Raw genomic sequence first — 25,053 nt, 5'->3', positions numbered from 1 at the left:
GATACCATACCTCAACGGTTCGTCGTATTCGCAGCACTCCCTCTCTGGCTTCTATGGCGATGTCTCTCTCCCTTCGTCTTGCTTCCAAAGAAGCGTATATTAGGCCTAGAGGTTTATGTCCAGTTCGCATGATATTTGGATTACTTGCACCAATACCGGCATGATGACAGCTAACTAGACGTTTCCAAATATTGTCAGCTCGGAGAACTTTGCGTATTAAAACAACATTCACCGCTTACAGCAACAGATAAGAGCATGACACTCAATGGAGTGGGGGTGAACGTGTCTCCTAGGGAATACAGTAGGTCTGCTCGATGGCATAGATCATGGGCAGTATGGTTGAGTTATTCGTGAAGCTTACGCTGTGTTTATTGTGTGGCAAAGCTGCGCTATAGCCCTACCCTGTATAACTTCTCGTGTCTTTCGCGCTCGAGCCAGGATATTCATCTCGCGAAAAATCTTTGGTTGTGTACATTGCGAGGTGGGAATTTGGAACTGTGGTTAGTCTTACTGTGTAGATATGTGGCAGCTAATCACGAACCACTGCTACTACAAAGACAAAGCAGATCCATCGGGAGACACTTGGTAGAATTTGCGGTGCTATGTCGGTAGCATGTCATCGCGCGTTATGGCACTGTCGCGGAGACTGGGGGAGTTTAGATTCTTTTGAGAGATTCCGAGATGCTGCTTAGGTTACAGAACGGATGGCTACTCCGAGACTAAACAGATTTGAAGAGGGTGTTCAGCGGTTTTAGGATAACGTGCGGAGTTAGTTCTGGTTCCATGAGTTGTCGCGGAGACGAGTCTGGCCTCATGTGAGCTGTCTCCGTGGTCATCGGCTTACCTGCAGATGGTAGACAGCGTAGGCAGGATCATAAACAGTAACAGGGACACTATCTTACCATGCAGTACAGGATACTGTATTGTACAGATACACTAGGCTTTGTCTCTACTTTGAGGTTGCAGACTATTGAGCAATCGTGTTTTTAATATCTCTCGGATACTTGGCGGGATTACTACGCAGAAGCAACGAGGTTCATCACGTACAGTTCGCACCGATGCAAAATCCGCCGATGTACCGCAATCGCCCCGAATTCTCCCTGCTTTTCCCCAAGATAGACATAACGTCACCCACAGTGTAATTGTCTGTAACGCCTGAGCGATGATAAGCCCGAAGACAGCCATACCAAGGCGGGCGCATCGCTCAGATTGCCATGTCTTGGCACCGTCTACTTGCACCCTAAATGAGTAGCCACAAGCGGCAACTCACCCCCTTGGGAGAAGACCGTCCCACTGGATGTGGACATCAGTCGGGCCATGAGTCGGGTTAGTTCTGCCGCTTCCGTGGTCACGCAACGTGGACTTTCTTTTGGGTCGTACAGTGGGTTATCAAGAGGGGCTTTTGTGGATTCATTCGAGAAGAATCCCGGACGACGGCCTGTTCGAGGTAACGCTTTGCAGGCCCGCTTTCTGGTGGAGTCCGCGTGGGAAAAGGCTGAGGTAGGCGCAGAATCGATTCCGGAGTTTTGTGGGATGGGGAAAATGGAGCGAAGGTATATGGTCGGGTACAAGCGGTATGGTCAGCGTTGCTGAACTCAATGTTGTGATAGCCGTTGGCTGTTGGTTGTATCGATAGCTTGGTCTGAGGTCGGCAGCTACTGCCCGCGGAACCATGTTTGGTCCTAGCCGTCGCCGTTGAGGATAGCCACCGGATCTATGTCTGGACAGGGTCCAGGGGAGTGCGGACAAAACGGTGAAGCAGAACTGGGGCGCTTGACTGCATCTGCCATCAAGTTTACGAAGCTCTGTTTCGGTATGCCAGCCGTCGCGCAACGTCCGATTCAAATTTTCCGATGTGCTGTTTCACTGCCATCCATGGATCCTAGAGCCATACCAGGCATACGCGTTCGCGTTGGGTCCGAGGAGTGATGGAAGTTGCAGATACATCGCGGGAGGGTTCTATGCTTTTTTCATCGAACCGCTCTGAACTCGCGAAGGATCCGGGGATGGATTCTGATGCAGTAGTGGGAGCCATGCTGCGTTTATCGATGGCCTCGAACGGCGGCGCGTTATCGCAAGCTTACTTAGGTACACGGTGTTGCGAGCCTCGAAGCGTTAGCCCTCTTCCCCAATGTCTCTACTGCGATAGGAAAGCAAATATGCCGAGGCAGCTGTACTCTTCAGTATAGCTGAGAAAGAGTAATATGGCTTCAGCTAGATAAGGTGTTGCGCCTCATGGCAGGTGGAGGGTGTGTGGCCATGCGACGACGTTGGGCAACTGCCCTGTTGATCTCGGATGCTTTTTCAGACCCTTGGCCGCTTACCATCACCCATGCAGAGTCGCGAACCCCCCTACACCCTCACGTTTCATCGCTTTTCATCTGACCTCATCATGGACCCGGAGAGGCTGCCGGTATACGAGAGCTGCATTCCAAGGTTGCGTCGATGCTACCAAGCGACATTGAGGTGGAAACAGGGCGCGGGGTGTGGTTATGGCTGCGGCGTGGGTTCTCTTTAATCTCCTACCCATCATGCAGCACGCCCTTAGTCCAACTCTCCTATAGCGACACATTCACCGTGTTGCGAAGTCGTAACATGCCAGATCCATGAATCGCTCCACGAGGCCCAGCACCGCCATCAGATACAGTGGGCTGCGCTACAGACTTCCCTTGCCGATATCTGACCGAGGCGTAGTCCTCAAATGTTTGTTGCCCCGAAGCCCCAGGCTGGAACTGCCATAGCGGATAGGAGGTTAAAAGGAAAGGGACATGGGGACAAAACGGGACGCTTCCTGGAATACCGCCGCGCCGCTACAGAACCATCGTCGCGTCATGCCCCGGTAAAGCACCGTGTCGCCCGCGCGCTCGACTAGAGCTACAACCTCCGCGAAACTGTATACCTCGCGTGCAACTAGACTTAGATTTCCATTGGCCGGCTCCGAAATGCGATGCGAACCATACGGCAACACCGAGATCTCCATGGCCACTGTTGTCATGAAGGCCATGAGACTTTGCAAGCCAGGGGGCTGGCTCTATAGCTGCTCGCTTCGAGTGGTGTGGACCCCGGAGAGTCGTGAAACGAGTCATCCACCCTTGCGAACCGTAGCTGTTCGAACGACCTGCGACCATTCATTCCGCATCATGCTCCTTCATCCCGACGCCACCAACGGGAGCTTCCTTTCCAAAGGATTTGATCTTCAATAGGATCCCCTGGATAAGACAGGCTGCACGCTCGCTCACAGATCCTGGACTCTATTGGCTCGCCTGTGTCCAGCCGGCTTTCTTTCCTTTGTTTGTGATGAAGCGACATTGCGGCACATCTATTGCAGGAACTTGAGCAAGGCTAGGAGAAGAAAAATCAAGAAAGTGGCATATATTCAGCATCTAAAGCAAACCTAAGCAACAAAGTTCTGGGCTATCTGGTTTCAGGCGACCAGGTTGCAAGGCTGTTTTGCGGGGTACCAATCAAACTCGACTGTCGGCAGACTATCCTGTTGCCACCATCGCGCGCACTCTTGTCGACTTTTTGCTCATCCTGTTCGTGGCTGCAACACAGGTGAACGACAAGCGATCAGACAACCTCCATGACTTGCTTTCGCCCCCCTTAATGTGGACCCTTGCGGCGCCCCCGCGTTGTAGTTCGTCGATGAATGTGTAAATGATAGGTCGCCAGCTTAGTCAAACGCTGTCATCTTCGAAAGAAGCGTTACCAGTTACGCCAGTGTCTAATGTCTCACAAGGACCGAGTAGGAGAAGCCCTTGCGCTGCAACCCATCACACCTATCACAGCAGGGGTTCGGGCATGTACAGGCTCACCTGCCGCTAGTTGCACGACCCCGTTTTTGATCCTCCATGCGGGACAGCAGGGGTTGCACCATGTGTCGTAGGGAGGGCAACGCACGCATGTCATGACTTGGACGTTCGGCACGAGAGACCCACCGTTTAACGTATTAGACCACTACACCTCCTCGTCTGATGCAGCCTCGAACGCGGCCTCGATTTGGATCCATTGTAGCACCATCTCTTGCAGGTCCATCTTCCATCTTTCCAGAACGTTGGCAGGACCATGTAATGGAGTTTTATCGCGACTAGCTATACTACCTTCACATATATCCGGATTCGCTAACCGACACGACGCTCGCTCGCCTCTACCGTAATACCTCCACATCGAGTGCGCAAACATGAGCACCGACACTGCTCTGTTACAGGATCCGAAAAACCATCCTGACAATGCGAACTTGCCAAACGTCAACGAACCTGCGACAATCCTCGGAGTCACTGTTTCCTTCCTGGTACGTGCGATGATTGAGAAATCATTCCATCAGACGTCATGTACTAAGTCTGTCAGGCACTCGCCATCTTCACATTGAGCTTCCGATTATGGTTCCGCATCAAGGAACGCCTTTGGGGTTGGGATGATGTCTTCGTTGTTCTCGCTGCTACGGCGAGTTTCATCGGAGATATCATGGTTTGCATGAGTATGTTTGTTGAGATCCCACGAACAATGCGGTTGACTAATCATTTATAGTGCCCGAGGATGGTCTTGGGCTGCATTTGTGGACACTTGATGCTGAACATCTAACGGCATATTTCAAGGTACTTCGTCTTGACATAACATTGACTAGCCAGGCTAACTTTGGCTTCAGCACATCTATGCGACAAATGCTGCGTACACCGCAAGTACAACCCTGATCAAACTCTCCATCCTCATACAATATCTCCGACTCTTTGCCGAAGCCGCGCCCTCCACCACTACCGCTCAATATCGACTCGCACGCCGTATCACCTGGGGCATGATATTGATATGCTCACTCTGGGGGTTGACTTTTTTCATGCTCGCGCTTTTCCCCTGCAACCCCGTACGCAAGAACTGGAACCCTACATTGCAGGGCACATGCATTGGATGGGGCAGCAAAAACCCTGCCGACTTTTTCCACATGTTTTTGGGCCATGCTGTCAGTAACTGCTTACTGGATATCATGGTCCTTCTAGTACCTCTGCCCTTCGTAACCACGCTAAGGATTGCGGGTAAAAGCCGAGCAGGCTTAGTTGGTCTGTTCAGCTTGGGCTGTGTGTAAGTGCATAATGAGCTTCCAAAAAAGGCTTCATACTGACAATCCACCAGTGTCGTCATCGTAGCTGTCGGTCGCATGATCGCTATGTCTGTTAACAAAGCTGGCACCAAGCCTGTCCTAGACATGTCCTTCCACACACCCATCGTCTATATCTTCGCCGTCCTCGAAGTCAACTTCGCTATCATCACAGCCTCCATACCCATCTTCTGGCCCGCCATAGCAACACTAGCTTCCAACAAGATCTTCGTCGTCAATGAAGTACAGATCCACGTCGAACATGTCACAAGAAACGATAGCTTCGACTCCAGCGGTGGCATCAGCCTTAGCGACCGAAAGATACAATCGTCAGGTGGGGATAGCAAGATGGGCGTTGTTACCACAATATCCGACCGAGCACCACCTCGAAAGTCAGGCGAGAAGTCATCCATTCACCATCATCACAAACCAAGCACCGCTTCATCTGTCGGTCCAACCACCGGCTTTGGAGGAGGACGAAAACCAAGCACCGCCTCATCCGTAGGCCGAACAATGGGCATGGACCTCGCCGGCCGCCCCAGCCAAGAATCATCACGCTACCTATACCGCATCCCGAGCAACGAAAACAGGAGCTCGAAAAGCCTTACGCAGAGCGAGGGCGACGACTGGTTCATGGAGATGGACAGGGCGAATTCACGCGGACAAGTGACGACAACGGTCGAGAAGTCCTCGATTCCGTTCGAGCACCTCAAGGCGACGGATAAAAAGTAAAAAGCCAGCTTGTTTGAAGGGGAGACGGGGTGGGAAGGATTGAGTACATGTCTTTAGTAATGTCTTTCGCGTGATACCCTGCAGCAATGCAATATGCAACATATCTATTTCCTGTACGCAGCACATACAATAGATGAGTATGTAGTAATGTAGTCATCTAATTCATTCTTGCACGATTCACACATTGGGCACCTTCGTTCAACTTGCTCACGTGGATCGTTCGGTCTTGTTATACATTCCCAAGACGCCGCGGGCCGCAACGTTGGTTATCGGTCCGAACTGGAAACACGATGGAGTCGATGGATACTGTGTACTGATTCAATCACCGATGGTTCCCCCGCAGAGATGCCGTGTTGGATCTCAATTGAATCGCGCACGGTGCTGTTGTTCGTGTTCGTCCTGCTCCCCGCTTGCCGCGCTTTCTCCGTTGTATGAGCGTTGGGGTTTTGGGTCGGAGGGAGGGTTGACCGTTGTCTGCTCTGCCAAGGGGTGGTTCTCGACCATTCATGATTACCAGCCACCTACATTGGCGAGAAGTTAGGAAAAGTATGTAAGACTGTGGCCCCGCTTGCGTAAAGTTTGGCTTTACGTCCACAACTCTTATCTCCACCTGGGAAGCAGCACATGGTTACATGGCTGGAATATCTACTGCGCAGTCTGCTCGTCGAATACAAACACACCTGGGCGGTAAGATACTGCACATTCGATTTCGACGCTAAGGTAAACTCTCGGGTTGCTGTCCCGATCGAATGTTGTACTTTAGATCGCGTGCTCACATGCCTTTTGTTGCGGCAGCTGCAGGATAAGCTCTGCGCGGCGTCAGCGGCGCCAGGGTTGCTAACCTGTTCGAGCGACGCGCGGAGGCTTCGGACGCCTGAAGAAAGCATGGCAAAGCTTGAGGCTGGACGCAACTTCCCCTTCAATATCGACGAGGAACTTTGTGTTTGACAACCGCTGATTGCCGTTATTTCTTGCGAGCGGCAGTAGAACTTAATACCGAACGCCACAGCATTCTAGAAGGCAAAGGACGCGTAACCTTGGATAGAGTTGTAGCCCCAACGGCTGTCTTGCTCGGTACCCAGATATTCCCGGCGGAAATGTGCACCTGCTTTATGGAGTAACAGCCGCGTCGTGGGCCTCCAAATCCTACGCCACAAGTATTGGGAAAAGCTTTCTTCCATTGTGAGTGGTCTGATGAGTGCGACAGGACAGCACCAAACCCGATGCGGGTTCGAGTGAGGGTGATCACAGGGTCTTTTGCAGTGAGTGCCACAACAGCCGTACCAGGGTTGCAAGCAAGCTCCAGCTCAAGTGAGAGCCGTTAAAGTTTGAGCGGTCCGCCTACGAAAGCTTATCTTCTACTCCAACGACGCTCTTACTATCCTATTACGCTGGCAATCGTGACGCGACACCCTGCTTGATCGCATTCGCATTCTGGTTAAGCCCCACGCGACACTACAATGGCTTCCGCCGCGGAAACCCAACCGGGTCTGTACAATGCGACTGACGCGAAAGGCGACATCGAACGTAGAGGCAGTGTCGCAAAGACAGAGAAAGGAAGGTGGGAAAGATTGTGGCCCGTTATCGCATGCGGTGCAGGTCTTTTCAGCGATGGCTACCTCAATAATGTATGCAGAACTCGATCCAAGAAGCGACACCCAGACGATTCCCAATGCGATAACAACATCCCCCATCCCAAAGCACCACCACGACATCCAAGTGGAGATTGAAACTGCGAGAATAGAAATGCTGATACAGGAATGCCTAGATCATTGGACCGGTGAATACGATGCTCAAGACAATCTATCCAGACTCGTATGCGAACTCTTCGGCCCAAGCAAACGTCTCGAGTATTACCTTTGCGGGTACAGTCGTGGGCATGCTGTTCTTCGGGTATACATCAGACCACTTTTCGCGAAAATGGTCGTTGTTCACGTCAACCATTATTATCATCCTTTTCGCCATCTTGGGTACAGCCTCATACGGAGCTGGAGGTAGTCCAAGTGGACTACTGACGGCGCTCGTTGTATACCGTTTCTTCCTCGGAATAGGTACGCCGGAATGCATTTATATCTTCCCGACAAACATACTGATTTGCGACAGGTATCGGCGGAGAGTACCCAGCAGGCAGCGTCGGCTGCGCGGAATCCACCGGCGAACTCAAGCAAGGCACCCGAAACAAGTGGTTCATCCTCTTCACCAACGTACAGATCGACCTAGCGTTCTTCATCAGCGCCATCGTCGCGACCGTCGTTGTCCTCGCTACGGGCGAAGACCATCTACGAGTCGCCTGGCGCATCTGCCTGGGCATCGGAATCATCCCGCCTCTTTCGCTGCTGTACCTGCGATTGAAACTACAGGAGCCCGAGGCGTTCAAGCGCGAGTCGCTAGCCAAGGCAAAGACACCATGGCTGCTTATCATCAAGTACTACTGGTTTCGCCTCAGTATCGTAAGCATCATCTGGTTCATCTACGACTTCAGCGCGTACTCATTCGGTATCTACGCCACGTCCATCTTGGCCAATTTGCTAGGAGAGTCGGCACCGCTGTGGAAGAGTCTGGCATGGAACATCCTCATCAACTTCTTCTACATGCCTGGTTGCCTTGCTGGTGCTTTTGTCGCGGATCTACCTTCCATGGGCCCTAAGAAGACGCTGTTCATTGGTGTGACCTTGCAGGGTATCATCGGCTTTATCATGGCTGGATGCTATCCTTGGTTGAACAAGCCTGAGAACGTTGCCGGCTTCGTCGTGGTCTATGGTGTTTTCCTTGCGCTGGGCGAGTTTGGCCCTGGTGATAATATTGGTTTGGTTGCTTCCAAGACGTGCGCAACGGGTATACGGTATGTCACTTTGTCGCATCCCTAAAGCTCCAGTTTCTAACTTCTAGACAGAGGACAATACTACGGTATCGCAGCGGCTGTAGGCAAGATCGGTGCCTTTGCCGGCTCTTACGCTCTGGACGCACTTCAGAAAGCTGCAGGCGATGATGAAGTTGCTGCGGGTCGTAATCCCTTCTTCGTGGCTTCTACTCTTGCCTTTGTGGCTGCTGGGCTGGTATTGCTCCTTCCTCATATCGGCCAGGACACAATCGACCAGGAGGATATCCGGTTCAGGGAGTACCTGACAGCGAACGGATATGATACTAGCAGCATGGGCTTGCAGAGTGCAGACGCAACGAGCACTGAGAGCGACGACAATGGCGCTGTACCGGTTGAGCAGACGTATGGGAAGTAAGGTAGGTTGGGCGCGAAGAGGAGACAATCGATAACGACGACAGTTTTAGGCAGTAGGGAACTATTTTCATCCGAATACAACTCGCTACAAACCACCATCTCAAGATCACTACCGTCCTTTGCCAACGATCTGTATGCACACTCAAGAACGGGACAGCTCCAGAGCTCCAGAACCGTAAGTGCAAGCACGTGCTAGGACTACACGCTAGAACCTTCCGGCCTAGCGCATTCTCACACTACCGAGGCTATCTGCAAAGCCGGAGAACCTGGAAACTATTACAACCCACGTCACTAGCAGCTCCCCACCATGCACGACAGACGACAGATATACCATACCACAGCCCACTTGATCCTCCCTGTGCCGTCTTAAACTGGGCATCGTGCGTAATACCATTATACAACGGATACATGGACAAGCCCATCTCACGTGCAATTGGGCACATAAACCTAGGTACCTCGGATCACTGTTCAACCAAAGCAGGCTTAGACACCTAGGTAAAGACACACCGAGCCTCTTCGGCAATATGGAACTAGATGGCCTGAGAGTGGAACAAGCCGTGGTATCCCCACACGAAGGAAGAGACTGCGTCTTCATGTGGACCCTAGTAAGCCTGAATGCGTGTAGTTGAGCCCATCGTCCGGGCACTCTGATTCGAAGGGGAAACAATACTAAAGACCAGCGAGAGACCTCTAATTGACTGACTGCAAAAGCAAACAGTGACCTAACATCCTCACCTCATATACACAGATCCGTGATTCCAAACCTCGATTTCAAACCTCGAATCCAGTTCACCCACCATGTCTCCCGCAGCCGTAACCTCGACCCCTCCAAGCACAAACCCCCACACAAACGGGAAATCATCTACCAAACCCGTCATCACCCCTTCTTCGACGGTCACCTCTCAAATCCCCGCATGGGTCCAACCCGACCTCACCCGTCTCCTCCGCGTAGAGCACAACCCCGGCTCCTTCACCTCGCGCTCCGTCTCCCTCGTCAACCTGCCCCCCGGCGCAGTCTTCGCCCGCATCACAAACCCCACACCAGCCACCGTAGCCTACTCCTCCGTCCAAGCCTCGCGCGACCTACACATCGAGCTAAACTGCGACCTCGTCTATATAAACCATAGCTGCAAGCCCAGCCTGGTGTTTGACATGCAGCGCTGGGAAGTGAGGGTTTCTGAACAGGGAGAGGGGCTTAAGGAGGGGGACGAGTTGACGTTCTTTTATCCGAGTACCGAGTGGAGTATGGCTCAGCCTTTTGAGTGCTTGTGTAAGACGGAGGTGTGTGCGGGGGAGATTAAGGGTGCGAAGGATATGAGCAGGGAGGTGTTGGGCAGGTATTGGTTGAACAGGCATATTGAGGAGATGCTTGCTGAGAGGGATGGGCAGTAGGGTTGTTGTTGATGGGAATGAGGGTTGTGACAAGAGATGGAGACGTAGAGCGTGAAGGCGTTGAGTGGAAGGTCGGTGTTGGTGGTAGAGGTTGAACTATTCATCATGAGCAAGGAAATAAGAACATGAGTACTATGATCATGGCTATGAGATCTTCACACCCTCAGTACCCGTCTAACATTCTCCTGAGTAACCTCCGTGAACCCCAGTCCGAAAACCTTCCTATCTGGTATGTGCCCCTGCCAGGCCTTCCCTCCCCCCTTCCTAGCCTTAACATGATAGATTACTCCCCCAGTTTCAGTCATCAGTGCCTCAAAACCGATAGTATTTTCGCACTCCTTACTGCTACCATAGCTGCCAGGCGCGAGATATGTTATCAGCACGTCTGGCCCCTGTGGCACATAAAGAAACGGATGAGAAGAGAATTGATCTGCGAGGTGGGATAGCAATGCTTTGGCGGTGGAGAATGCGGTACAGAGACAGAGGGTGCGGAGGGTGTCATGTGACACTCTGTTCAAAGTGACGACCCAGACTGTAGGTGGGAGAAGGCTGAAGATTTCTTGCTTGGTGGTAGGAGAGATGGGGTCTTCGAGGTAGGGGCGTGGCCATGAGTCTACTGCCGTTGTATCTGCGTTCTTATCTTTTGATTTGTCTCTGGTCGCTTTCCGCTCCAACGGATTCATCGACATCGACTTCCTGTCCAGTGATACCTTGGGTTCATCGTCTTCCCTTTGCCGCTCTGTGGTCAAGGTGGATACGAGTGTCAGCCATTCAAGTTCTTCCTCTAAGCGTTGGATGCGGTCATCTTCCTGAGAACAGGGAGGCATGACTGAGATGGGTAACCAGGATATCGGGTTTGTAGATGGCGGTGCTGGTAGGACAGGCGGGTCGGGGTCGTCCGGGTTCTGGCGACAAAAGTGGATGTGGATGAGGGAGCGGAATATGACTTGATACTGTGGCTGGGTGACTGATGGCGAATTGCAAAGACTACCCCAACACCAGAGGTGATCTTATGCTTGCATGCCGCCCAGATGACCAGCTAAGCAAGTACAGCAGACTCCGTAACCGCCTGATTGATAACAGGACGTCACAAGATCATCTGTAAGCACTCTCCGGATGCGGTAAATCAACCTGTTCCTTCATTAGCTAGCTCTCACACCCTCACACCCCTCCCTACCACATCAACATACCTCACTATACCTCCCCTGATAAGCCGTCGGCCTCCGATCATCCATCTCCACACTCCACACCTCGCCCTCATCCTCATCCTCCAACTTGCGATACCGCCCCTTCCTGCCCGGCAGAAAATTCAAACTCTTCTCCGCATCCATCTTGGCCGCTCTCTTCTTCCGGTCGCGCTTGTTCTTGCAGATGACGAGCGTGATGATGAGGCAGAACATGCCGACGGTAGCGAGGACGGAGAGGATGATGACGACGATGAAACCGCGTTTTTCGCCTGGGTTCTGGAAGATGGAGGAGTTGGTGTCTCGGGTGTGGAGAGGGGTGGGAGACATGGTGGGTGTGGCGTGGCGTGGTTGTTGTGAGGGTATCTAGGGAGGATGAAATGGGATGGGATGGGATTATGCGGTTGGTGTGTTCCAAGGTTGTGATGTGATATTGTCGCTACGAAAAGAAGGAACTGAAATAACAGGCTCACAGTAGAGGAAGTCGCAATCAACCATATAAACACCCATCACCTCGCCGAAAGCACCGCCTACACAGCCGCCTCCTCCCTCCACCGCCTTGGTGGCCTCACCCTCCTCATGATCCCCCTCCAGGATGGCACTCCTCCCACGCTCCACCCGCACCGCCTTAAAATAGCGACGTGTGCAACCTCTCCTGCCAATCGCAATAGGTCAAGGTACGCATCGTTCAGGCGTGACGTGGCCGAGTGCGTGCTGCGTTTCCGTCGTAAATTGGAATGTGCAAATGAGCGACCGAATTGTTGATAATTTCGTTGCCGACTCATCGTTTGTGTGAGTTGTGCGGCACAGCCGCGTGCCGGGGCAATGAATCGTTAGGTTATAGGGGGCCTTGAACGCTCTGATCGTCGTGCGTGAGACGAGACGAGATGAGATGTGGGGGGCCTGGAGTCATTGTCAGCCTCGCTGAATCAGTGGTCATTTTGTATGTTGGAACTTTGACGACTACATAATTGAAGCCGGTGACGCTTATGTACTGTCTAATGGTCTCGAACAGAACAAGTTGAACGCAATGGATGGATACATGATTTGATAATGGTTCGCACCGAATTCTATGTACTGAACTGAATAACCATATTCAACGCCAGAAAATGCACAAGACCATGCTATGTACGACAACAAAAATCATTTTCATAACCCCACCCAAACACCCGAACACCCTCATTACACGTATGCTCAATGAAAAAACGCGGCCGAAGCCCCTGCACAACACCTACACCTCTCACCATCCCCATCTACATCCTCCTATAATTCTCCGCCAACCCCTCAAACTGATCCAGCCCATCAACCCCATTACCAGGACAACTCCAATCGCGCTCATACGCCTTATCCGGCAGAATCCCCGCCTCGCGCCCCCGCCTATAACTCCACTGCGTGCTGCTCTCCGTCTCCCACGTCCAGTAAAACCAGCCCCAACCTGCTTCGAACGCATCCATCTGGCCAATCGCAAACTGGTACAGCCACTTCTTGTACTGATCACTGTAATTTTTCGGGTCGGCATTGGCCTGGTCGCAAGAGCACTGCGACGATTCCAGCGGACACTGCGGCTTGAGGACAGCACCGGATTTACCGTCTTGGGCCTGTAGAGTGCCTTCCCAGCGTGTGCCTGTGTTGACGTTGTTGATGTATTGCGTGCAATCTGTGTCTGCCTGGGACCATTCTCCGCACATGGTAGGCCCGAAACCAGTTTTCTTGTCCATGGAGCGCTTGCTTTGTTGGGTCCAGGCTTCGCAGGCGAAGTTGAGCTTGTCGCGGTGCTCGAGCTTGATCTGATCCGTGTTGAAGATGACGTATTGGTGCACGTCGAGGAGGAGATTGTCGTTGCCTTGCAGCTTGCCTTGCCAGTTGTCGAGGCCCATGAAGCCGTCGCCGAAGACGATGATGCCTTCGATGCCGTCAGCGCGGATTTGATCGATGGCTTTTTGTGTCCAGGCGACTACTTTTTCGGTGTCGAGTTCGACGTTGCGGGGTTCGTTGACGAGGCCGTACATGGTGACTACGTTCTTGTAGCGATCTTGGGCGAAGAAGACGGAAAGCTTGTGGTGGACATCCAGGGTACGTTGGCCGTTTTTATCGCCGTCTGTGCCGTTCAGCCAGTTGATTTGGCCTTGACGACCAGAGTGGTTCCAGCCGTTTTGACTACCTGGTGCGCCATGAAGATCAAGGTTGACGCGGAGCCCGTTTTGTCGACAGTACTCAATACCGCGGAGAAGGTAGCGCCATGCTACTTGCGGTACGTAAACGTCGTCGTCGTATGTCTGCACGATCCAGTAGCCGAATGGGAAGCGGACGTGATCCATGCCAGCCTCCCTGATCTCCTGGAAAGTCTTCTTGTTGATGAATGTAGAGTAGTGCTTCTCCATGGTGTCTTTCGCCTTTGCAGGTCCGAGCTTGCTCAAGAACGTCCATTCGTCGACTACGTTGTCTTTGGACCCATATTGAGAGAAGTAAGACGGCGTAATGAAAGGCTCGAGGTTGAGCCAGCCGCCGACGTTTACACCACGAATAGGTGTCTTACCATACTCGAACGAGTCTGATAGTTTCGGAACGGACGGGTTTGCTTGAACATCATCGTCCCAGGAGTCGTTGAGACCGATGACCGGGAGGCCTCCAACAAGTTTGTTGGTGTAGGTGACGTTGAAATCATCGGTATCGTACCATGCCCACGGGTCCAATATGCCACCTCGGTCCGCTTCCGGCACGCTGTTTCGGTCCTTCCCAGCTAGATTGTCGTTCTTTGGCCCCGATGAGGCAGCGGCGGATCCGCTCCCTGAGCTTTCGTCATCCTTGCCTCTGCTCGAGTGCAATGCGGCGACAGGTATGACGATAGCCAGGATGATCACGACGCAGACTATGGCGAATATTATGCGCTTTTTCTTCTTCTTTCGTGCCAGCTCCTCTTCTGTGTATACTGTCGGCGGGCCACTGCCTGCACCTCCGCGCTTCTCCATCATGAATCGATACTCGGAATCGTCGTCGATGCCACCCTCTTCAGCCAAGGGTCCGCTGATAACGCGCCGCTTCTTCTGTTCTGTGCGGTGTTGCTTCTCTTGCCGTCTTCGTTCTCTCCGCTCGTCGGCCTCTGACGGTGTGTATTTCGATTCGTGTCTGCGTCGTCGTTCTTCCCGCTCATCATCGGTGTATGCGCCTCTTTTCCTCTCGAGCTCATCGTCAGTCTGACTTTGCTTCAACGCAGCAGCCTTCCGTTTCTCCTCTCGCCGTTTCCTAGCTTTCTCCTCAAGCAATGCGGCATCGCTCTCTGCAGCGCGTCGTCTGGCTTCCTCCTCTTGCTGCTCTTTCCTCTTCTCCGCTCGCTCATGCTTTATGCGGTCCTTCTCCAAGTCTTTCTCCTTCTTCCTGACCTCTTTGAGGTATTCATCGTCGTAGTCGTAGGCTCCCCAGCCCCCAGCCTTCTTCGCATTGGTCTTGTCAAGCTTCGCTAGCGCATCGAGACTCAGAGGAGCTGAGCCTCGACTTCCCCTTCCACTTCCGTCTGTTGTAGAATTGCGCCGCGATCTTTGAGCTTTACGTGGTGCTGGGGATTCTTGCTCTGTGTCGCTCTGGTGTCTCGACCGCCGGGGCGGCTTTGGCAGTAAGTCGCCTGAAGAGTCTGTCGCCCTGTGTCCCTTTCTCCGTCTTCCTTCCCGATCGTAGACTGCATCCTCACCGCGGGATTCTCTCCTTCGCCGTCGCTCAGGGTCTACGTCGCCATGTGATTCTCTGCGCCGTCTTCGTTCGTCGCCCTGCGGTCGTCTTCGCGACGCATTGCGCTCGCGGTCGCTCATCGAAAAGGTCGTGTGGTCGTGATAAGTATACGTGCTTCAAGCGAAAGCGCGGTGTAGAAACGTGGGGCTGGGATGCACTTCATGAGATAGCTGCAAAAGCACGCAAATGATAAAAATGCGTTCAGTCGTGTCTGCTACCACCCGGGCGCATGTGATTATCGGTAGCGAATATGTATAATCGGCGGCTGGGCACATGCACGAGGTTGGGCTTGCTGGGATGCCGTGTCGTTGCTGGGGTGATGAGGTGTTGACGGCCTGGCCTGACGTGGCCGAGCGCTGGGCGCCACAAGCCGCTTGGATGGCCATCTTGGAACAGCGACAAACTTGGACACAGGACACGGAGTCGGTCCTGTGTGAAGGCTATTGATATTTGACAAGGCGGGTATCACAGGCGACCAAGTTCTCAGCTCACACTTGGAGTACTTGGTAACGCAAAGCTGCGTGTGCTTTGGTGGCTGTGTCACAAACACAAACAGAGTGCACAAAACAACCTCTAGAGTACAATGGCATGTCACATACCAACCAGCATTTCCTTAAGAATACCATCGCGTCATCACAGATTACCCAATCTCGACGAGACCGTTGAGTCCCTGCGCCCTGCGATCAGCAACGGCAGGGAAGGAAGATGTGCCGCCAACTCGCTTCCGCGGATGACATCATAGCCCCTGTAATGATAGACAAGCCTGCCCGTCACGCTCCGTCACTTGGTGCAATTCGTAAAGATTATCTTGCATTGTTGAATCTGTGTGTGGTATCATAGCTGGGAATATACAAAAACAATGCGCCAATGGTCATAGGGCTCGTCCGGACCCTTTACCCTTTTCAGCCAACCGTGCCTGTGAAGGCCCACCCGTGCCTCTCTAATAAGCCGGTCTTGGGTGATCGTGACGATTTAATGAGAGTACCGCCTCTACAACGCCAATTCAGTTTGCCACCCAGGGATGACGGACGTGCGTTCTTGCAGCATGCGGCGCGGCAGTCCTGTCGGAAGTGGTGGTACATGCAATCCTCGAAATGCGAAGGGGTCATAGCAGTTTCGTAGGCAAGCCTATTCAAGAAGCCGAAACACTTTGTGAGGAACCAGTAGCCTCGGAAGATGCTGTCTCTTTCCCTTTGTCTGCTGCTTTCTTCTCGTCGTCGCTGTAGAGGCCGTGTTCGTAGATGTAGTCGACGACCTTGTCGGGGATATAGTAGCGGATGCTCTTACCCCGCTTGCGGAAGAGCCGGATCTTGGTGGACGAGACGTCGTTTTGGATGAGTTGCGGGATCACGCGGATGTTCTCCCTCCACTGCTGGAGCTGTACGAGCGCATCATCTGTAGCATGTTAGTGGTTGTAGAACGTTATGTAAGGAGAAACGTACCAATATCAGTACCGCTGCGCTCAAGGATAAAGGCACCGTAGTGGCCCAAGATCCTACTCAGATCCTCGCGAGCCCAAAGGCCGGGTGTGCTCATAGTCTGGATCAGGTCGGCGCCTGCGAGAAGCGCCACATGGATGCGTCGCTTCTCGCCGTTCTCGCTTGCTATCCCTCCCATAACCTCGTTAAGCTCGTGGTCAAAGTGATCGAGTACCTTGACGGTTGGAAGATACTCCTTGTGCAGCGGCTCCCACGGGTCAACACCGATCCAAGTCGAGCTGTCCTGCACGGCGATCCTCGTCATGTTGATCCTGTGTTGTGCGGAAGCCAGTCCGGCTTTCTTGTATGCGTCGCCGACAGGGCTGAAGAAGCCGCCTACAACTTCGTAGTCGGTCTCGAACTCGCAGTAGTCGGCCGCCTCTTCAAACATGCGCAAGTGTAGGTTGGTCGGCGGAGAGAAGGAGCCACATGATACGAGCACGAGGGGCTGCTTCTTAGGGTTTGACAGCGTCTTCTTCAATCTCTCCTTGGGAAATGTGTAGTTGGCGAGCGACATAGCCTCGGTGTTGGGAAGCCCGGCGTCGAGCAGGATGTCGCGGTTATCCGTCGAGGACATGGTAGCGACGGCGATTTTGCGTGGAGCGATGCGCGGGCGGATAGCGAGGGGTGACTTCGGAGGGGTGAGCGGGCGGCTATGTAGTGATGGACTGCGGAGGTGACGGCGGGGTGGGGTTGCGGTCGCAGCTGGGATGTGCGCGACAAAACTAAAAGGCCAAGTCAATTGCCGGCGGAAGGGGAGCATTTATGAGTGAAAGGCTTACGAATACCGCGATAAACGGGGTCACCGGGGACTACTAGGAGACTAGGCGGTAGTGAGAAGTGAGTCGATAGGAGCCTGGTTATGACGCGGGGGCAGCGAGGCGACACCCGACGAACTGTGTTTTAGGCAGTGGACGCGACAAAGCGGATAGTGAGACTGTGAAAGTGGACTGTGAGTGAGACGGATATAGGGAAGCAGATGCACAGGGTGAGCCGGCCGTGGAAGAGGGGGACATGTTGTACCACGCCCTTTTACACTTTCAAGGCTGCTTCTAGGCGGCCGTTTGGACGCTGGAACGCGGGCGGCGGGGCTTTCCAGGGTCACGATTTTGCCTGCCCTGCGACCGCACATCTCGCCGTGCATGGTGCCATAACTCCATAACTCCGGCGCGCCACTCGCTCTGCGCCGCAAAAATTGAAACGCCTTTTGCATCCGAAGATTCGCCAAATGGCAAGCGAAGTCTGCAACTGCGCAGAGAGAAGTGGGCAGCTCACGTGCGCGTGGGTGTGTCGGCATTTCCCCGACCCCACAGGTACCAACTGTGTTTTGCAATTAGGCGTGAGCCGTGGGATCCATATGCTGAACAATCCGCGTGCTTGGCTGTGAAGAGGAAGGGATTGCTTGTCTTGGTACTGAGTAGCCCTGGCCGTGACAGAAGGCGCTAAGGATGGCTAGAGATGGCCTGATTACTCGATGCGAAACCGTGGGAGCGACGTCGGAGGGCTGCGGCTAGCATAGCAGGAAGGAGCTAGATCTGCTCCCCATGAAGCTGGCCTGGATTGCTAGATATTAGTAGAGAGTCGAACAAGACGTTGTGTAGTTAGTCCTCGACACCCCAATTGAAGCCATGCCGCGATGCTCTCATCCCAGCCTAGTCGGGCTGAATGGAATACCTCAATGGTCAGATGAGCTCCCTCACCTTGACAGACTTTTCACCACAGTCATCGAATTTGGGAAGAGAGAGTGCCAACTCATCGCCTCGGTGACCTCACCTCACTATTCTGCGGTGCTTCTGGCAGGCGCGGGCCAGCAGGTCGGATGCGGCAACTGCGACTCGCTCTATCGATAACAACAGAGGCGCTAGGCAGGTCACGTAATTAGCTCCCTCTGGCATGCAGGTGGATATCGACGTCCAGTATTCGCCAGCGCCAGGACAGTATTACCATCTCTTTCTATTACCCATCGCACGGCCAGAGCAGCTCTCTCGTTTGCTCTGTTTGCTGAGATCCGCCACACTCGCCGCCGCTCCCGGTCCCCGTGTGTTTGCACCTACCGCACTCGCTTGAGCACACGCCTAATGGCGCGTCCTTGATGGCCTCCAGAGGACCTCGTGAAAGGTAAATACCTTCCCACCCGACCCTTGGCTGCTGCAGCACTCTGCACCCCGCGGTTCAACACCACACGCTGCTGCGGTCCTCAACCAAGTCTCACCTTGCTCTGCCCCCACAGAAGTGCTGCACCCACCGGGGCCACAGTCTGCGCGCATCTCGATTTCACAAGCCTGTAGTCAGAATCTCATGTCGTCCAGAGTCACTCGCTCGCAAAGGCGCCAATCCGCCAACACCAACGACACTTCGCCCCCCGCTGCTCCCCCGACCGCAACGCAACCGCCGCCCGCCCCAGCGTCCCGCAAGAGGAAGACGTCAGCGCGCGACCCCAGCCCCGACCCAGCAGACAACCCAGAGTCTACTCCCAAACGCCGCGCTACCAAGACCAAGAAGGCCAAAGGCAAAGCCGCCATGTCTTCGTCTGGGTCTGTGCCAATTGCCCCAGCCGGCGAGCAAGCGCTGACCGAAGACAGCCCACCATCAGATCCTATCGACGAGAAGTCAACGCCACAGCCCTCGAAGCGATCCAAGAGCGGCCGTAAGAGCAAGCCCTCGAACGCCGCGCCCGACGCCGATAGCCCCTCCACGTCCCGCCGAAGCTCGCGCAAATCGAACAAGGCCGAGGACGACACGACCATGGACGATGCTCCCGCAAGCAAGCCCGAAGAGGAAACGCGCCAGTCTGGCGAAGACCATACCAGCGATGACGAGAACGGCGATGATCACGGAGAGCGATACGATGAGGAAGACGACGACGATGACGACGATCCCTTCACCAGCGGCTTCCTGGGACGCAACTCACACAGCCTGTCTGCGCTAAGGCAGCTCACCGGCATGATGGCAGGTACCACACAGCGTCTGCGGGGCATTCTGGACCAGCTGCGATCGCCAGACATGTCTATACAGCTGATTGCGCTGCAAGAGCTGTCCGAAGTGCTCCTCATCTCCACAGAAGACAACCTCGCCGGTCACTTCTCCCCCGATGCCTACGTCAAGGAGTTAGTCAAGCTCATGCAGCCGAACGAGTTCACAATGGAAGAGAACCCGGAGCTTATGTTGCTCGCCTGCCGATGCTTGGCCAACCTGATGGAAGCCCTGCCTCAAGCCACCGCCAACGTCGTGTACGGTGGAGCTGTGCCCGTCCTCTGCTCCAAGCTGCTCGAGATCAACTTCATCGATCTGGCCGAACAATGTCTGAGCACGCTGGAAAAGATTTCGGTTGAGTTTCCGGGAGTTATTGTACGGGAAGGCGGTCTTACAGCGTGCTTGACCTTCCTCGATTTCTTCGCCACAAGCACACAGCGGGTAGCCGTCACAACCGCAGCCAACTGCTGTCGGAACATCCCAGAGGATTCCTTCCCCGTCGTGCGCGATGTTATGCCTATTCTTGAGAATATCCTGAACAACAACGATCAAAAGGTTGTAGAGCAGGGTTGCATCTGTGTCTCTAGGATCGTCCAGAGCTTCCGGCAACAGGAGAGCAAACTGGAGGAGCTGGTCAGCCCAGGTCTTCTCAAAGCTATCCTGCGACTTCTGCTCCCGGGCAGCACCAATCTCATTGGACCTAGCATCCACACTATGTTCCTGCAGGTTCTGGCGTACACTGCCAAGGCAAGCCCGCGTCTGTCAGCTGAGCTGTTGAAGATGAACGTGGTCGATACACTGTACCAGATCCTAACTGGTGTTTCACCTCCTAGTGGCACTGAGGACGTCGCAGCTAAAATTGACTCTGTCGTCATCATGCAAGCCTTGATTCACCGGCCCAAAGATCAGGTGTTCGAGACGTTGAATGTTATCTGCGAACTGCTGCCCGATGTCCCGACCGAGGGCCTGATGTACCTTGACGATCTCTTCGATGCCGGCTACCCAGGCGACGACCTTCTTCCACTCTCTTCTACTAACAAGCAGACCACCAATGAGAAACGCGTCGAGCTGTTGGAAGATTGCAAGGCAGAGGTTAAGCGCTTCGCCGTGATCCTTCTGCCTACTCTGACAGACGCTTACTCAAGTACTGTCAACCTAAGCGTACGCCAGAAAGTGCTTACCGCTCATCTCAAGATGTTGTCAAATCTGGACACCGATATCCTAGAGGAAGCTCTACGGCCGGTACCCTATGCTTCGCATCTAGCATCGATCTTTACGCAGCAGGACCACCCATCTTTGGTCACATACGCGTTACAGGCTGCCGAGCTATTGCTTAAGCGGCTGGAGCCCATCTACCGGTACCAATTCTATCGCGAAGGTGTTATATCTGAGATCTCACAATTGGCGAACCGTCCCTGCAAATCGTTGGAAATCAAGCCCAAGGATCCCAAGTCAGCAGTAGAGACAGAGGCTGCAGCTGACTCAGGTGCTAGCACCGTCTCTACTGCCGAACAAGACGCTGAGCGGGAGCCTGCCCAGTCGAGCGACGGTGTCGACGTGGAAATGCAGTCCGATGATGGCGAGGACGTGGATCCTGACGATGAACCAAATGAAAGCAGCCAGAACCGAGACGAGGATGATGAGTCGGACTCTTCGTCGTCCTCGGACCAGCGGGAGCCACTACCGATGCCCGACGTCGAAGACATCATCACGCTCCGTGCTAAGAAGTTCATCGACGTTCACGAGAAGGAATCTGATAATCCTATACGCGAAAAGGCGTCTGCGGTCCTGGAGGACTTGAAATCGCTTGCTGGTGAAATTAAGACGTGCGTTGCTGATGGTGCCACAAGCGATTGTATGAACTTGTTCACTAGACTGGCATCTTACTTTGAAGGCGATGCGTTAGAAAGCATCACAAGCTACGAACTCAAGACATCGAAGATTGTGGAGGTGCTCTTGGAGCTGTTCTCGATGTCTACATCTGACAAGAAGGTCGACCCCAGGCCTATCTTCTTGGAAGCCTTCATGGGAGGTAGTGGCCAGAGCAAGATCAAGACCGCGAGCACTGCGTCTCCAGCTACGCCTTTCAGCGTATTGGTCCATAAGCTGCAAGATTTGCTGAGCAGGTCTGAACACTTCGACGTGATTACTGTTCATCAAAATATGTACGACAGCCGAGGAAGCGCAACTTCCATGCTGGCTAAGCAATTGAGGCTGAAGCTTGTCGCCGATGACGATTCAGGAATTCCTAAGACGTACCGCAATATCATGGTGTCTATTCACGCCATTGCTACATTCAAAGCCCTGGACGACTACCTTCGACCCCGCATCAGCCTGGCAGATAGGCCACGCCCGGCCAAGACTCGCGACCAGTTCCCATCTCGGGATCAATTTGAGGCTATGTATGCTCAAGCTGTTTCGGAAGGACGCGCGCCGCCACCACCCCATACCCCTTCAGATTCGTCACACCGGGCTTCAAAGAAGTCTTCGCGATCCAAGGCAGCCCCGACCGACGCATCCCAGCCAGGACCGAGCTCCGCCACACGAGAGAAGTCTCGTCGATCGAGTAGGCGTCAACAGGCGCAGCTTCCTCCACCCCCGCCACCACCTCCAGCCAAGCCTCATTCGAACAGCAGCCAAGATCAAGTCGAATGTGCTGATGAGGCGCAGCTCTCCGACCAAGATTCCATGGATGACGAGAGCGCCTTGAATGCCATCGTCGATGATCTTGAGGATGAGCTGGATGAGGATATGCCAGATCCATCGGCTGTCAGTGTCGAAGTCGCATCGACAGGGCAAGCCACGGCTCGTGAGGAGGATGGCACGCGGATTGCTACACCCGTACAAAACACACCGCTGGCGAAACCACCTTCAGAAACCCGAACTCCAACGTCGCGTCTGTCTGCCTTGCTACAGAGCTCGGCTGCCATGCGTCAGACTCTAGGTGGGGCAGGCGCTCTGTCATATGCTGGAGCTGTACAATCGACCCCTCAAGACTGGCATATCGAATTCAGCGTGAACGACCAGCCACTCTCAAATGAGACAACAATCTACCGCGCTGTGCACTTTAGCCAGGCGCAACCAGCGGACGGATCACATCGCTCGGTTTGGAACGGTATTCATACCATCAAGTTCAAGCGGGTGCAGGGCCCTCCACCAAGCGAGCCTAGCTCCTTGACACCACCGCCAGAGTCGCGTTCGGACGTTTCGGGTATGCCGGCCTCACTTGATCAACACCCTGTGACATCTGGTATTTTGCGATTGCTCAGCATACTTCACGGACTCAATTCGCACCTTGACGACATCCTACTGGCGAATAAGGAACTGGTCAAACTGAATGCTGAGCCGCTTTCGCAATTCGTCAACACGAAGCTCACAGCCAAACTCAACCGTCAGTTAGAAGAGCCTCTCGTTGTAGCTAGCAACTGCCTTCCTAGTTGGAGCGAGGATCTGGCTCGGTTCTATCCATTCCTTTTCCCGTTCGAGACCCGCCACCTCTTCCTACAGTCTACCTCGTTCGGCTACTCTAGGTCGATGACACGATGGCAGAACTCGCAGCCCACAAGCGACTCACGGGACAGCCGTCATAGGGATGAGCGGCCGTTCCTAGGTAGACTTCAACGCCAGAAGGTTCGCATTTCTAGGTCCAGAATCTTGGAGTCCGCCATGAAAGTCATGCAACTGTACGGACATTCGGCTAGTGTCCTGGAGGTCGAGTACTTTGAGGAAGTTGGAACTGGTTTGGGACCGACGTTGGAATTCTACTCCACCGTATCCCGCGAGTTCTCCAAGAAGAAGCTGAAGCTTTGGCGAGAGAATGAGTCCAGCGATCAGGACGAATATGCTTTCGGCAAGCGAGGACTCTACCCCGCTCCCATGAGCACCGAAGAAGCAAGCACTGAGAATGGCGAGAAGCGTCTCGAGCTGTTCAAGATTCTGGGCAAATTCGTCGCTCGCTCCATGCTGGACTCTCGCATCATCGACGTGTCCTTCAATCCAACATTCTTCCGCATCAGCGATGGTTCCAGCGCAGCAGTGGCACCATCTCTTGGAGCGATCAAAGCGGTCGATGAAGATCTGGCTAAGTCTTTGGTTCTGCTCAAGCAGTTTGCCGATGCAAAGAAGAAGGTTGACAACGATAATCTGAGCGCAGCTGCAAAAGCGGCGGCTCTTAACGACATTGTCATTCAAGATTGCCGGGTGGAAGACCTAGCTCTCGACTTTACACTTCCTGGTTATGGTACGATCGAGCTTATTCCGAACGGCGCGGATACCTCTGTCACGATCGAGAACGTCGATACGTATGTAGAGAAGGTCATCGACTTCACCCTTGGCTCTGGTGTCCAGCGCCAGGCAGATGCCTTCCGTGCCGGCTTCACAGAGGTCTTCCCATACTCTGCTCTCAAGGCATTCACCCCCGATGAGTTGGTGATGTTATTTGGTCGGACGGATGAGGATTGGTCGCTTGAGAGTAAGTTTCGAAACACGCACCACTTCAGCAGTGTCACTAACCACACCACAGCTCTTATGGACTCCATCAAAGCAGACCACGGCTACAATCTCGACAGCAAGAGCGTACGCAACCTGCTTGCCACTATGAGCGAATTCGATGCGCAGGAGCGTAGGGATTTCTTGCAGTTCATCACCGGCAGCCCCAAGCTACCAATTGGAGGTAAGTTTTATCGTTCACTGTATACCAAACCCTGTTTACTAATACATCTCCAGGCTTCAAGGCTCTCACACCAATGTTCACGGTCGTTTGCAAGCCCAGCGAGCCACCCTACTCGTCCGATGACTACCTCCCTTCCGTCATGACCTGTGTCAACTACCTCAAGATGCCCGACTACAGCACCGTCGACATCCTGCGGGAGAAGCTCAGCGTAGCCATCCGCGAAGGCCAAGGCGCCTTCCATCTTTCCTAGATTGTTCACCCGGCGGTGTAGTGACGATGATTAAGTGAATGGAGGACTGGCAGGAGAGAATATGGATACCCAGGGGTCTGTTTCCTTGTTGGGAGGCGTCAGACGCGCTCTCTCACTCTCTATACGTGCTATAGATTCAACGCCTTTATTTAACGACACTATTTGTGTGGGCTTAGTATGCATTGCAAAGGTTCGGCTTCTGGGAAGCGGCGTTCTGAGTAAAGGACTTAGCAGTTAGTTTGCGCAATCCGATATCTTTTAGAATCACACGAGGATCTGTCTGGGTGGCTGTGAAATGTCTTGATACTGGTCACAAAGTCTTCCA

At 53.6% G+C, this 25,053-nt stretch overlaps 6 protein-coding genes across 6 annotated transcripts; 3 read left to right on the top strand and 3 right to left on the bottom strand.

The window, feature by feature from the left end:
- Positions 1–4,180: 4,180 nt before the first annotated feature.
- J4E87_000473 (uncharacterized protein) lies at positions 4,181–5,821 on the top strand (the record flags this gene model as incomplete). Its single annotated transcript, XM_049372130.1, has 5 exons — positions 4,181–4,291; positions 4,348–4,477; positions 4,528–4,595; positions 4,646–5,073; positions 5,125–5,821. 5 exons carry the CDS (start codon positions 4,181–4,183, stop codon positions 5,819–5,821), a joined length of 1,434 nt encoding a protein of 477 aa, XP_049238264.1.
- A 1,789-nt stretch (positions 5,822–7,610) lies between these two features.
- J4E87_000472 (uncharacterized protein) lies at positions 7,611–10,448 on the top strand (the record flags this gene model as incomplete). Its single annotated transcript, XM_049372129.1, has 5 exons — positions 7,611–7,872; positions 7,925–8,663; positions 8,715–9,053; positions 9,111–9,188; positions 9,845–10,448. The coding sequence occupies 5 exons, from the start codon at positions 7,611–7,613 to the stop codon at positions 10,446–10,448; spliced, it is 2,022 nt and encodes a 673-aa protein (XP_049238263.1).
- Positions 10,449–10,603: 155 nt separating this feature from the next.
- J4E87_000471 (uncharacterized protein) lies at positions 10,604–11,962 on the bottom strand (the record flags this gene model as incomplete). Its single annotated transcript, XM_049372128.1, has 2 exons — positions 10,604–11,401; positions 11,639–11,962. 2 exons carry the CDS (start codon positions 11,960–11,962, stop codon positions 10,604–10,606), a joined length of 1,122 nt encoding a protein of 373 aa, XP_049238262.1.
- A 923-nt stretch (positions 11,963–12,885) lies between these two features.
- Positions 12,886–15,435, bottom strand: J4E87_000470 (uncharacterized protein; the record flags this gene model as incomplete). The annotated part of the gene is made up of 1 exon (XM_049372127.1): positions 12,886–15,435. The coding sequence occupies one exon, from the start codon at positions 15,433–15,435 to the stop codon at positions 12,886–12,888; it is 2,550 nt and encodes an 849-aa protein (XP_049238261.1).
- A 1,052-nt stretch (positions 15,436–16,487) lies between these two features.
- J4E87_000469 (uncharacterized protein) lies at positions 16,488–17,410 on the bottom strand (the record flags this gene model as incomplete). The annotated part of the gene is made up of 2 exons (XM_049372126.1): positions 16,488–16,750; positions 16,798–17,410. The coding sequence occupies 2 exons, from the start codon at positions 17,408–17,410 to the stop codon at positions 16,488–16,490; spliced, it is 876 nt and encodes a 291-aa protein (XP_049238260.1).
- Positions 17,411–19,131: 1,721 nt separating this feature from the next.
- J4E87_000468 (uncharacterized protein) lies at positions 19,132–24,728 on the top strand (the record flags this gene model as incomplete). Its single annotated transcript, XM_049372125.1, has 3 exons — positions 19,132–24,277; positions 24,329–24,478; positions 24,532–24,728. The coding sequence occupies 3 exons, from the start codon at positions 19,132–19,134 to the stop codon at positions 24,726–24,728; spliced, it is 5,493 nt and encodes a 1,830-aa protein (XP_049238259.1).
- Positions 24,729–25,053: the final 325 nt, after the last annotated feature.

The sequence above is a fragment of the Alternaria ethzedia genome (genome assembly GCF_023757985.1).
Source record: "Alternaria ethzedia strain BMP 0044 chromosome Unknown scaffold_1, whole genome shotgun sequence".
NCBI lineage: Eukaryota > Fungi > Ascomycota > Dothideomycetes > Pleosporales > Pleosporaceae > Alternaria > Alternaria ethzedia.
The sequence above is the reverse complement of the archived record's forward strand: the minus strand, read 5'-3'. Positions and strand labels throughout refer to the sequence as shown.